Raw genomic sequence first — 14,337 nt, forward strand, 5'->3', positions numbered from 1 at the left:
GCAAAGACAAGACAACACATCCCCTATAATATATAAACCCAGAGATTCTGACTAGCCAAATAGTAAGCGTTCCAAAATGTTTTTGTTTTAAAATTGGTTGAATGGTTATTGGCTTCCGCCCACAATCAGCAATAAATGTATGTACACAAGGTCGACGAAGCTGTAGTGAACTGCGTAAAGATGAGCTAACACAACCTGGTCTTCAAAAAGCACTTTCAATCCTAATTAAGGGTAATGATTGAGCAACGAGCGATGGGCAGGTCACACTGTTTAACAGGAAGAGTGTAAGGATAACTGTCAGGAACTAAAGACTACTTATCTTGGTAGTTGAGGTCCGTCGACCAAATGCAGAATAGGCAATCGAATGGGATAATAGGTAAAGAAACGGCCACCATGGATGGGGGACCCAAGGAAAAGTCATAAATTAAATACGAATGTAATTTTTTTAAGAAATAAGTAGAAAGTACTATACAAACATAATGTGTGGATCGGAAGAGAATTGAGGGTTACCATAGTGGAAAACGCAAGCCGAAAGCAAATAATTGTGTGTAAAGGTTATGTCTGGATGAAACAGTAGGACATTTAAAAAACAAATGATTAATATTAATCAGCATGGTGTCACAATTGCTGGCAGGTGGGTCCTGGATGCCATGCTTACGTAAATGATCGGGGGTTGCATTATGTGAAGTCCAGAGGCGGAACGATAAAACTGTAATAATGTGGGGCTGATGGTCAAATATAATATTATTGCTCACAGTGCCATTCCGATATAGTTCTGTATATATTCTATCCTGCTGGCATACATATCATCGCCACATTATAGCCCATTCCTCCATGAGTAGTGTTTTTAAATAGGGTATGAGTATGTTATATGGAATTGTAGCCACCACCGTGCCTTTACGTATAGCTAATTTGTCAAGACAGTCAGCCATCTCATCACCCCGAATCCCAATATGACCTGGTAACCATATAAATTGTACCGCAATATGCAAATTGGACAATTCCATATTACGTTCTTTGATGAGCCATACTAAGGGTTCCTTAAGTATGGGGGACAACGAATTAATTACTACTAAAACTTTATACGTTGATTCTTGGATTCGATTATCTCAAAATACGTGGAGCTTATTAACGATGTAACTAACTCCCTTGGCCGTCGAACGAACCAACAAAAACTAAGCTTCCAAATTTAAAAAAAAAAAAAAATTGGTTGTCTGTAAGTTGGTTTACGGACGATAGTTTAACGTGACAACGTCATAACAAAACATTGATGAAATGATTGCATACTTTTATGAATAAAATTAAATCGTTTTTATTGAATAATCACTATTTTGTATGGATACAAAGAAGGAGTGAAATGAAATCTACAATTTAATTGATAAATTTACTTTTATGTGCACTCATTAATTCAAATATGTTTATTACTTTAACTAAGAGATTATTTTAACTATAAATATTACCTATACATGTTTGCTATAAAACTTATTCTTCCAATCTGTGTTATTCTGTTAAGGATAGGACAATGAGAGGAAAAGTAGGAAACTAATGGTAGTATTTCAATTTTAATGTGCCTCGAAAAAATCAAATCGATGATTGTTCCAATCGAGTGGAAGAGAGATAGATACGGCGCAAGCGTACAATGAGCGTAACGGGACACAGCACAATGGGACAATGTGCGTTACGGGACACTTTTTCGTGCGTGCAGCCGGCGTTCATCGATTTATTACACGTTATCACATCAAAAAAAGAAATAAACATTTCAAGTTCCCTTGTTCCGAGCTCATCGATATATCGCTCGAAATCGAAAATATAGTCTAAATGGAATATTAATCGTAGCGTAGCCTCCAATCAATAATAATCTCTTAAGTGTTACCTCTCAGGAACAATACTGACGCCACTCCCGCTGCCTGTCTAAGTTTTTTTTAAGTAATTATTAATATGGAGAGTGATCTCAGGGGCAATAACGTGGGTTCGGCCTCGTGGCTGCAGGCAGGAGCACGTCGCGGTTCGAAATCTACCCGGGCTTTTCAGGCCACCCAGGACGCCTTATAAATAAATGGTAAACCGACTGGAAAGATACTTGCTCAGACTGTTTGCTTAATCAGACAACACCGCGACACAGTATGCCGCAAACTGTATTGTCATCATAGCTTCTGCGGGCCTCGTGGTCCGGATGCCAGAACCCAACATCGAACCAAGGGCCCGCGAAGAGTTCCAGGCTGCGGAGTGCCTCCCACTACATCTTGTTGTGAAATAGAGTTTATGTGCGGATGTCTGTGAAAAGGATGATACTGGCTTACTTATAAGGCGGTGTTAAAATTTGTTTCTCTAGCGGGATCGCGGTAGGGACTCGAACCCATATGCTGCTGTGGGCATTGTGATGAATAAAGATAGAAGTCACTTCTTTTCCTTGGGCTATCTGCAACCGATGTGGGCGATTTCTTGTGGACATGAGTGAGATGACACACTGCGCAGGGTGACAGCCCCGCTCAATACGGCCCCTGGGAGCTCTCCCCGCAAGAGGCCGTCACTCGAGCCTCCGCTCGCTCCAGGAGACTGCTAGCCATGTGTTTGCACAGCCAGTGCTCTGACTTTATTAAGACTGTTACACTTGCTTGTCCAATGCCTGGCCGAGTCTGTTGTCAGACCATCGCTTCACGATTGGTTCAATACATTGACGTTGTGCGCGAACAGGATAGATTGCAAACTCGTGTATAATGATTTATCCTGTGACAGTGGCTAACATGAAGGCAGCAGCAAACTATCGCGGAGCTGATATACTGCAACTGTTTATATGGTGAATGAAGTTGCCGTCGTCCGGGGTCTCGGGCTCGAGTCCCGGTGTGGCTCCTAGTGGGAAAAGGCGATTCTTGATCTGTGTTGTCCGGGTGGGCGCCAGACTAGCTCGTTTCTAGTCGTGAATTTGGGGTCTTGGATGTATGTGCCCCTGCGTGGCCCACTAGGGCCAGCGGCGGTGTTGCGTGAGATGATTTTAAATAAGAGGCGCGGAGTTGAGGTGGTGGTGTCGTACCTTTTATTCATAGGAACGAGTCGTACACAATACAACACTCTACAGAGGTCCCCGGGGAGGGTTTAACTCGTTATTCCGTGGCGCCGTATTGTTTGTGTTCCGCGTTACGTGTCCTCGGACGTTGTTACGTCTCAGACGTCTCGCTGGGTACGCAGGTAACGTAATTTCGTAACACAAAGGCAGGACACAAAATACACTGAATTAAAGGGGCGCGCACAGGTTACGTGGCACTCGTTACTCGGGTAACGTAAGTTAGCAATACAAAGTACGGGATACAAAAATACACTGGATTAAGGGTGCGCGCACAAGTTACGTGGCACTCGTTACTCGGGTAATGTAAGTTAGCAATGCAAAATACGGGATTCAAAAATACACTGAATTAAGGGGGCGGGCGATTGGAGACGGCCAATCCCGTATGCAAATGTCTCGGCGCGGGTGTTGTGCCCACTGTGGTGAAACACACACCGCAATTAAGTTTGTCCAAGTTCCCTTGCGGGTTTGTGGTCAGCGCCGTGCGCGTGACCTTAAATAAAGTTCTGTAAGTTGCGGGAGACGGCCCGTGCCGTATACTGAAGAACAGCCCCGCTGACCAAGTGTGGTGCGGGGTGTCTTTAAATTGATGCGGCCGGATTAGGTCCTAGACCGAAAAAAGGGACCGGGTACTCACGGAGAGGTTAAGTAATAAAAGGGGTTTTGTTAATTAGTGACTATATTTACCGGACGTTACTTTCGATGAAGACAAAGGATGTTGCCTCTTCGTGGGACGTAGGTCCGCCCCGGTCCGTGAGCTGCGCTGAACTGCCGAACTGGCATGGCGTCCGAGGGAGGCTCGGCCTCTCTCGCGCCAGGCGTGACCTCATTACGCTAGACTCCAAACGGGTGTGTCTGGAAGAGATTTTATTGTCGCTAAAATCCTAATTTAATGTTTCAGGAGGAATGGGTACGGTTCTTCTCTTGTCTACTCAGGTTTCCGCGGTTTTGCCTTTAATTGCTGTTCGGCTCGCCTGACTCGGGTGGGCCATGGCCAGGGGTGTGTTCCGTTAGCGGGAGCGTATACTGGCGGGTGCAGGTCGGGCTCTGGGATGGTCGTCGGCCAGACGACGTCAAAGTTAAACACATAATGACAGCAATATATAATCAATGTTGTTAAAGGTGATTTTAATCTAACTCACTACAAATGCGAATGCTTCGAATTGTGCGTAAGCCCGGCTAGATGAAAACATACGAGAGTCACAGTCACTTCTTACAGGTTAACAAAGTTATTACTTGGTTAGATTGCAAATACATATATGACACAGTTTGACGCGAACTCCTCTACCTCTATGAAAATTTTAGTGACTTAAGTAATGTTCGGAATCTCAGGGTAGGTTCGGCCTTGTGGCTAGTGGCAGTGGTTCGACACAGTAGGGCCCCCCGAGCTGTTTCGGCTACTCAGGACGCCTGAGAAGAACAAGAAAATACCGGCTGATTTCTTATTAATTTATTCCGGCACAGCCCTATACATAGTGCTGCCTGTCCTGGCCGTAACGGTTGTCCCGAAACGAGTCGTCACACGCGCGACCACTCACTCAGTGGCGGCTCACGATTTTACTACCCAGTAAGGTCATTCACTTTGGACACGATGCGATGATTACAAAACAAACCCTAACATAACACACTAGAATCCTGAGCAAGATTACACTTCACAATTATAATTACGTAATATACTGGGCTAAAAACGTGTATGCCCGTAACTCCGGCGATGCTACATGGATCTTAGGACTGTCCCAGAAATTGACGCGTTAGTAAGATTGTTTGTTACGTGTTGCCTACTGGCTGCCCCGTGCGGGCTGAAACTAATTAGCCGATTGGCTAGGATATCGCGTGAAGTGCCGACGTACCACCTCGTAGTTCGCACACAGTACTTAATTATCACATAGAACGCTCGTCTTGGAGCACTGAATAATTATGTTAAATACCACTCGGTAAGTCGAGGCCGACCACGGAACTGAAAGAAAAGGTTTGCGGAATTATACAACTATTGAAAACTACATAGCAGTGAAAAATAATAAATGCTGGTCCCATGTTGCGAGGAGGCTGCCGGCCTCTGTGAGCTCCAGAAGGATACTGCTGCTCTCACCGCGCGCGACCCCTCTTCCCCCGGGGAAAGGGTGATTTTCGCGGGAAACTGAACCGGCCAGGTTAGGGACAAGGCGCACGGTGAAACATAATTTTGAAAGAAATAAAATATTAAACAATGAAAATAAAGTCTAATATGTTCCTGTGGAAAAATACATAAACATTTGTTGTAGTTCAGCGGAGGGATATGCCACACCCGGCCGGATCCTTCTGCTGACGTGGCACTTGATACATGGCGTTCGCCCCGTCGCACTTTATACACTCTGGTGCGCGCCCAAGCGTGTTCGGTGCACACGCAATCGTGAGATGTTGATGAGGCATAGCGGTCTATGCGACATAGAGGAGCATTGGCGGTCGGTGTCAAGTTAAAATTGGCTCAATTGAATACATGTATATATTAAAGAGTTAGTACTTGACACACGAGGCTTGCTAGAAGCCCTTAACAAATAACGATTCACTGGCGTCGAAGCTTGGAAACTGCTATGACTAAAGTCCGTTGTCCGAATGCTTAAGACGTGAAAAATAACGTAGATTGATGAAATATCCCTGTTGGGATTAAAATGAATCATGCGAAGAGCCACACGTAAGGACGTATGGCTGAGTGGGGTCGGCGCAGAGCTAAATGAAAAAATTTGGAATTTGGTAAACTTACAACTATTGCAATGAACTGGATGTGGCACGAAACTGTAGGCTCTGCGTTCGTGGAGCGACCGACCCCTGTGAGCTCCCAATGGCCACTGGCGCGAGAGCGCCGTGCGACCTCGCGCCAAGACACGTGTAGCGCGGGAAAACAGCTCCGACCAGTTTTGGACTTAAATGATATATTTGATATTACATGATTATTTAACAATTGCACATAGTTTATATATTTTTACAGTATATTTTAATTGTTACTAATTTGGTTGTTATAAAAAGAAGAATTACTGATTTAATTATACATTAGCGCATTGCCACACCCAGCCGGGCGCTGTAGTCGACTTGGTGTTCGTCGCGGCGCACTTTCACTCACTCGGCAGACTTCACGCTCGGGTGTGTTCTATGCACTTACGAGTAAGTGTTGTTGGGACGCAACGTCCTGTGCGAACCACAGGGAGCACCGGCGGTTGGCGTCAAAATAAAGCATTAATAATTATTTTAATCAAGAAACATACTTATAGAAAATAATAAAATTAACATCTAAACTAGAGTGAAATATTCATAGAGAACGAAAATTTCAATTATCATTCAATATAAGGCAAAGATAAAATTACACAGAGAATAAAATTAAAGACATTTAAAAACAAATGTTATACTTCTATGAGTTCTTCCCCAAGAACCTCTACAATGCGATAACTCTTTCGATTTCCCTCTCCTGTTCCCAAATAGAACACAACTTCTGTGCCATCCGCCGCGGTCTCGTGTTCAAGGTCGGTCGCAGGTCCTAGCGGGGTAGCTGTCTTTCTTAGAGATTTCTGTTCCGGGAGGGCGCCAGGCTAGCTCGGTGTCTAACCGTGTGGTGGTCGTGGGTTCGTTGCCCCAGCGTGGCCCGCTAGAACCGTCGGCGGTGATGGAATTTGTTTCCTGATTAGGTTGGGTTGTTTAGGTTAATTTACATACACTGTTCTGGTTGTTCTACGGGTCGCACGTCGCGCACGGAGGTGCGGGGTGGACGTTTTATTGTTCACGATTTACACTGGTTCATTACATTGGGCGCGAGGTCTACTCGGCGGTACATGACTGCCAGTGAGGCGTCGGAACACGTAGAAGTTTTGATTACACTATTATTACAATTACACTTGACAAAACGGCACCCTGTGGTGCTCTTATGTACACGATTACACTCCACACGTTATCTGAGAGGGACACCCGCGTGCCTCTACGTGTGTTTACTTATTAAGTCCTCACGCCAGTCGCAGTTGAGGGAGAGCGTTCGATTAGCGTCGGCTAATCTCGTAATCGGTAAATTGCGACGCGCGGGCCCACCTGTGTGGACCGCGGCTCGCTACTAAATTAAAAACACGTTTAAGCTTGGATGTAGCCTGTGCCTGTGCACTGGGCGATTAACTAAAGTTCTGGGGTGGCGGGAGACGGCCCGTACTGTATACTGCACGGCTCCACGTAATGCTTTGTGTGGGGCGTGATAAATTGACGCGGCTGGGTTAGGCCCTACACCGGAAAAGGACCGGGCGCACACGGGGAGTATTTAAAAAAAGGTTTTGGTTATGACTATAATTACCAGATGGACGTTCGGTGAAACAAAGAGATGCTGGCTCCCCGTGGGACGTGCGTCCGTCCCGGTCCGCTAGTCGCGCTGTACTCACGTCTGACCCTGGCGTGAGGGGAGGGGTGAGCTCCCTGTCGCGCCAGAGTTTCTAAAGTTCCGTTATTCGTAAGAAAATTACACTAATAATAAAAAGCAAGTGGCTCTAAATTCATACAATAAAACTTAATGATTAACTTAATATCTATATATGTTTTAGAATTGGCATTTAAGAAGTTTGTCTAAAATAAGTTTGAATATTAGAGTCAAGCTGGAGACTGTCTGTTTCTTGATAAGTACTCCAGTGGCGAATGATAATGCTAATTTGGGGAGGTTTGCGTTACGTCACACGTTTCACTACTGAATTTAGGCTGAAGGCCGCAAGGGTTGCACTCACAGCTGTTTTAGTAGAAAGCTACATGTGAGTGACCCGGGCACTCCTACGTCGCACTCTATTAATTAGGGGCTTTTGTTTGTTTCTGATTACTTTATTATTGTGTGGGGAATTTGGTAGGCACGGGGAGTGCATTGCATGCGTAATTAAAATGGTTCGCTATTCTCTACCTTAGGCTTCGGTCCACTCACTTGACTCAGGTGGGCCATGGCTAGGGATGCTTTCCGTTAGCGGAGCAGAGTACTGGCAGGTGCAGGTCGGGCTTTGGGGTGTCCTTCAGCCGTACGATGTCATCTGTCTAAGGCAGAGTAGTTGCCTTTACAATTTACACTATGCAGGGCATTAGCGGTAGGACATTCAAATATGTAGCTGGGCCTACAATTTTTGGCAGTGTGCCCAAATCGATAGCGTAACAGATAGTAACACTTTGTACTTCCGGGGTGAACTTGAATATTTCTTTATATAATACAAGTTATGTTTGCAAGGATTGACCTACGAAAGTGAGAGTAGCCAGTTTAATGGGCACCCTCTCAGCCTGCCCCACCCTCCGAATATGTTTGGCAAATCATTAAGCAGCTATAAGTTTGTGTGTATCATATTCATAACCCTCCATGACTTTGTCCATACTGACATCTAAGGGTATACCATATATAATACCCGGTTTATGTACAAGGCCTGCCAGATGTTGAGTTGTAGTTGACATGATACATCTGAGTCGAGGAAATGGTTAGCTGCCTCAGTATTACTAAAATTAATCTTGAGTCATTTAGGTCCCACTTGTTGTATGTGGGTGATGTTTAGGTTGGGGTGTTATTTTCTTGCTGATCGCAATAGGATGCAGTTTATCTATGTTCTCATCAGTTAAGTCAGCTGATACTACATAGGGACCACTACAGGAATTAGGATAATGCATGCTTCCACCCATTACTTAACATTTACCATGTTGACTCAGTCCGTGATGATCATCTGACGTCGACCCAAGTGTCTCCCCGGCTCCTTCAGGCCGTTATGCCTCGCCAGCGCCATCTCTTGCGTGTGTAGTGCGACGCAAGTGACGGTGACGTGCGACATTTTGTTTCTTTACAGGATTTGACATATTATTTAATTGTAAATATATATTTGTTTTACGTTTTTTGTAAATATTTTGCTAATATTTTATTATAATTAATTTTGTATTGAAGGGTTATGTATTTGTATAAGTTTTAATTGTTCACCGGGCGTCAAGGCCGTGGCTTCCGCCTGTGACCAATCAGCGTGTTCCGCGGGCTCGTGGAGAGGGGGGGAGACACGGACGCTCAGGCGCGATAGGGGAGTGGGAGGGCAATCGTGGACCCGACACGAGAGGCGACGGACGTGTTCGTGACGTCGCTCCAGGACTCCAGGATTGAGCGGGCGCGGTATTTGCAGTAGCTCTAGACTTTGCATTGCGGAAGCGATTTCAGCCTTGCAGTTGAGTTTGTTTCTGTGTCATTCAGTCGCGTGTCTTATCTTGTCATTTTGTTTCACGTGTGTTCTTCTCTTAGTTTTTGCGAGTCGCGGTTTATTTTGCAAACTGGACATTCACAGTCGTATGTTCTGTGCTTTTCACATTTATCCCCGGTCCTTGTGGTGTACAGTAGGACAGACATCCTATTACGCGCGAGTCATAGAGAATTCTATTCCTTACAGTGTGGGTAATACTCGTCACGGGCGGGACGTCCCGTATTTTCATTGCCATATTAGTGGGCTGAGCCGGGCTTCGGCCCTTATAGAAATAGTCACAGGCGGAAACGCGGCAGCCCCATGTAAAGTGTTCATCGTCTTGAGTATAAAGGACCAGCAAACTTTATTCGAGTTGTTCTCATTTCAATTCTGGAAACTAAGTCCCTCGGCCACGCGGCCTGGATGCCCCTCTACCGAACCCTGAGTAGCCGGCAGGATAGCAGCATTTTCAGGGACTAGTCGACCAGTCTAAGACACATCTGCCTCATTTATCGTTAAGTCTAAGGCATGTACTCCAACTTCACATCATATTGATTTATTCATTCGCGCATCCAATTCACTAAAACCCGAATTGGTCTTCAGCTTATTGTCCATTAGCTGCCCAATTTCCATATCAATATCCTGAATACGTTTACTCTCTAACGCTTCATGTATCACGGATGTAATTCGATATACGTTCACGCACGCACACTGTCATTACCAACGACGTATATATACGTCGTTGGTCATTACCGATTTCCCTAGCTTTCAATGGTTCCAAAACGACTTTATTGTAAAAAACGAAAACATGTTTTCTCAGAATGTCACATCATATAAGTGGATCCTCTGAATTATTACCTCTATGAAATTTTTCATTTCCCACCAAAACTCAAATATATTATGTTTATTTTTATGAAAAATAATAGAAGTGTTTGGCCTTGGAAAGTTATAATAGAATGTCTTTGCGTTTTGTAATTTAATAATGTCTCAAAAGCAGTTTACATTTGCTCATACTAAACAGGCTTTAGCAGCAGCGGAATTAATTGTAAGCTGCAAAAAATGGTAAGATAGTGCAAAGGGCTCTGTTTATCGACTTCTCCTTGCCACGGGGCAGTAGCCCAAATATTTTCATTTGATATAATCGGTGTGTTCTGTTGACGTTCTCTATACCCCAATTGTTTTACATACATGTATAGGGGTCAACAGAGAGATGTAATTAAATAAAATAAAAATAAATATGTTATGTCATTTGATACAGCCTGTTAATTTCGACGGTGACACCGGTTGTAAAATGGAGCTTGTATAAGGTTCTTTGATAATGTAGCATGGATAGGCTATAGTGATAGGTTGAGTTTTGGAAATAATGCAGGATGTCAGTCCGCGGGAAGAGTGTTCGGGCCAGGCGCAGACTCACGGGATAGTCCGTGGTGGGTGGCAGGGTAAGTTTTCAGACCATGATAGGTGAAGCACCAGAAGCTACACAGTATACTCGGAATTTGTACAGAAACTTGCCAGAATACGGTTAGTTGGAGAGCAGAAATTTTCCCCTGGCCGTTGGCCTCCAGGTACACCACAGTACTAAAAAAAAGTGTATTCATATGGCACTTAACTTAATCTGATGCTAGTTAGGTACGAGTAGCTGTCGACAGACACTAGAACTAGCTCTTAACTAGATAGCTGTAAGAATTAAAACCATAGGGTATATAGTCTGAAATATATTAGTATATGGAAACTTGAGCACGGTTTGATACTGATAGCAAAAGATGAATATTGAATTTGCGGTCAGCTCAATAGCACAAACTGTATGCCACAAAATCCTAGGTCGTGGACATTCTTTAACATTGGCAAAATAAGTTTAGGTGCGAGCAAGCCTATTGAAGTGGTAGAGCTAGACAAAGTCCTCATTGGCAAGTGAAAACATCACTTTATGGCTCAAAACTACTCTACACTGACATTTTGGTCAGGTGGAGTCCAGCTGTTTGATCTAATTGAAAGATTTTTGTAACTTAAGATTATCAGCTGATGTTAATGCATCAATGATTGCTAAGTTGAAGGGTCCCAAAGTGTGTGGAATTGTAACCTCTTGAATAATGAAGAGCTGACAACATCCTGCAACCTGACATGGTTCCAGAAGCAGTTCTTCCTGCTGCCAGTACTGCAGTGTAATTATTGTAACGTTAATTGGCCTCATTGGGTAGGGTATAATATAAAAATATTTTGATGATGTTGACTTATGTCTCTGAAAAAAAAATGTTAATTGTGCATATCACATGTCCTAGTTGATCCCTTGATCCTGATCTGCATGCATGATCCTGATCTGCATGATTGATCCTGTGGTACATGATGTTTGCTGTTTTAATATAGTATCGAAAGATCTGGATATAACAAAAATAATACACTACAAACAATTTTAGGAAATTTAAAAATAATTCATTTTTGAACTTTTATTCGATGTGATAATATGATCACAATTCATTGTAATATCACAGTTTTTTTTTTATGTTTAGGATCTTTCAATGTACTAAATTAAAACAGCAAGCATCATGTACCACAGGATTAATGTATTTAGGATCATGACAATAGGATAATGGGATAGACTTGGATACGCGATACAAATCTTTCACTTTAACAAAACATATTACACTTTCAGTGCTTGGTTTACTTGAATGCACTTTGTGTATAGGATGTATCCCCACTCATCGCAAATGCACAGCACTCGCACACAGAAGATCACATGGGTTAAGAAGGGTAGGCTCATTGAGTTAGGGTGGGGATGTGCTATGATGGCATCTGTCGGGCATGAATATGGACTAGGTGGAATACATTCAAAATTAAATTAGGTTATGTTATGTACGTAAGTATGTAAAAATTGCACGTTTTGCAAATGTGTAGATTCACGAGCAGCAAGTGAAAAGGATATTAATAATACTTTCATATGCAGCCAGGGTTGGGAAAAAAAAACATGTTTTTTTTTTAATCAAACCTGTTTTTTTGGTTTAAACCAGGTTTTTTTTACATTAGTTATTTGGGTTCTCAGCATGGTCAAATGAAAGCCATACAACATCCCACTTTCTGCCACTCATTTTGAACCAGAAAAGTTCAAAGAACTGAAGTCCAGAAAATCTGCACATCTGACTGGGACTTAACCATAGTGAGGGTATTTAGGTAAATAGCTTACGTCGTGACTTTTCAGCAAAGTAAAAATAAAATTACGAAAATACCATTTTTAAATACTAGAGACGTTCCTGTATTTAACCTTGAAACAGCATTAGTAAATGCCTACTAGTTTCTGAGAAATTTCAATTTTTAGCTAACATATCATTGCCGCTGCTGCCGCCATTAAATGTTTACCTGTGTTGGTTTGTGTGTCGTCGGTCGTCAGTCGTCAGTCAATCATCAATCATCAATCATCAATCATTCATCATTCATCATTCATCATCAATCATCAAAATCTGCTCCCAGACTGTGGCTGTGTCAGCAAAGTAAAATGCCCCTATCTTCTTCTGTTCCTCCACCATTCCTCATCCTTAACTTTACTCCAATCTTCTCCTTGCTTCTGTACTCCTTTAACTATCTGCTCTGCCCATCTCTTCCTTGGGCTTCCTGGGTCTTTTTCCTGTGCATTACAATTCCATCATTTTACTAGGCAGCCTCTCTTTTCCCATTCTCTGCACGTGTCCATACTATCTCATTCTGGCTTTTCCAATAATCTCATTTCAAGTCTTGTACTCCTGCTCCTGCTTGTACAGTCTCGTTCCTGATTTTCTCCCGCCTTGTAACTGAAAACATACATACTCCTCATATACTTCATTCCTATTGCTCTGATCTTCCCAGCATCTCTCTTGTCAACAGTCCAAGTCTCTGCTTTGTATTTTTCCCATATTGTGCTTATTATTATTATATTGTAAATGTGCATCATGTATCAGTCAAAATGATGCTGTTTTGGTAAAGTAAGTTTCATTGGACAAGTAGTGTCGTATGTGTTGAAAATTGTGCTACCTTTATGAATAAATAGAGTTTATAAGAAATAAAGCCATAACAACGAAATATTTTGTTTTAAAAACGAAATTGGCCTAAAAATAAAACATTAAAATCTTGACTCTACTAATGATGTCTTCGTCGATGAGATGCATGGCCTTTGCCCCTTGAAGTTCTTGGCGACAGTGCTGCAGACATTGCACCTGGGGGTCCCTGGACAGGATCATTACAGGAGTTGACCTTAAGGGATCTGCCTAGCAAGGAGTGTTAGTGCGGTGTCACCTGCAAGCACAAGGCTCTACTGACGTGTGGTCTTCTGTCGTGCAGCAACTACGGTTGTTTGAGAGGTGACCCTGACATATGATGGTGCATGAATTAACATAAGTTGTGGTAATGCAAGACACTGTGATACTTCTAAGAATCCTACCGGAATTACGTACTTAACATTTTTCTGAAAACACCTATTTTAGCCACTTTCAATCTTAAAAAAAAAATGTATTGTTTCAAAACAAAATCTGGAAACTGAACTACTGTTCAGCCTGAAAAAAAAAGGCTTGGAATTTTTTTTGTAAACAGTTTTGTGTGGGTTCTGGTGAATCTGCTCGCTGTAAAGAGGCGCAAATAGCAGATTTGCGTTGTGTATTGTCTATCGCAAGGCACCATGTTTGGTTGAAAGGCTGTTTCCAGCGTATTAGCGAATGCTTGTGCTTTATCTAGGGGTTTGAAGGCTAGGCCATTATTGGTTTCAAGGGGCGGAATTTTTTCAGATTTATTCAAAAATCGTAGCAGCCGAAGCTAGAGTGAGCACATGTGGCTGGTTGCAGCGGGGGTATGATGGACGTTCCCGTCAAGTACCAGATGTGCGGCCACCTGCTGTGCAAGCCATGCAGCGAGGAGCGGGGCAACACCTGCCCCAGCTGCCGCCTGCCGTCGCGAGCCTCCGAGATCAAGGCCGACAACTTCACGCACAACCTCATCAAGGCCTGGAAGATCATTGCCCAAGTTGTGGGCTACGAAAGGTGTGTGTATGTGGAGTCTTGTCAGTGTGGGAGTCACTCTGCTGAATTGAGACCCTGGTGGCTCTTTGGTGTGACGGTGTTACCTGTAGAACTCGAA

General features: G+C 43.3%; 1 protein-coding gene across 4 annotated transcripts in view; it reads left to right on the top strand.

The window, feature by feature from the left end:
- The first annotated feature begins 10,076 nt into the window (after positions 1-10,076).
- LOC134530515 (BRCA1-associated RING domain protein 1-like) overlaps positions 10,077-14,337 on the top strand; it is a 38,523-nt gene continuing 34,262 nt past the window's right edge. The window contains exons 1-2 of one of the 4 annotated variants that reach the window (XM_063365396.1): positions 10,077-10,305; positions 14,046-14,240. In XM_063365396.1, the coding sequence (XP_063221466.1) occupies positions 10,226-10,305; positions 14,046-14,240 (275 nt within the window). In that variant the 5' untranslated portion in view covers positions 10,077-10,225. The other 3 variants (XM_063365399.1, XM_063365398.1, XM_063365397.1) reach the window with 3 other exon arrangements.

This window comes from Bacillus rossius, chromosome 3 (genome assembly GCF_032445375.1).
Source record: "Bacillus rossius redtenbacheri isolate Brsri chromosome 3, Brsri_v3, whole genome shotgun sequence".
In the NCBI taxonomy this organism is placed as follows: domain Eukaryota; kingdom Metazoa; phylum Arthropoda; class Insecta; order Phasmatodea; family Bacillidae; genus Bacillus; species Bacillus rossius.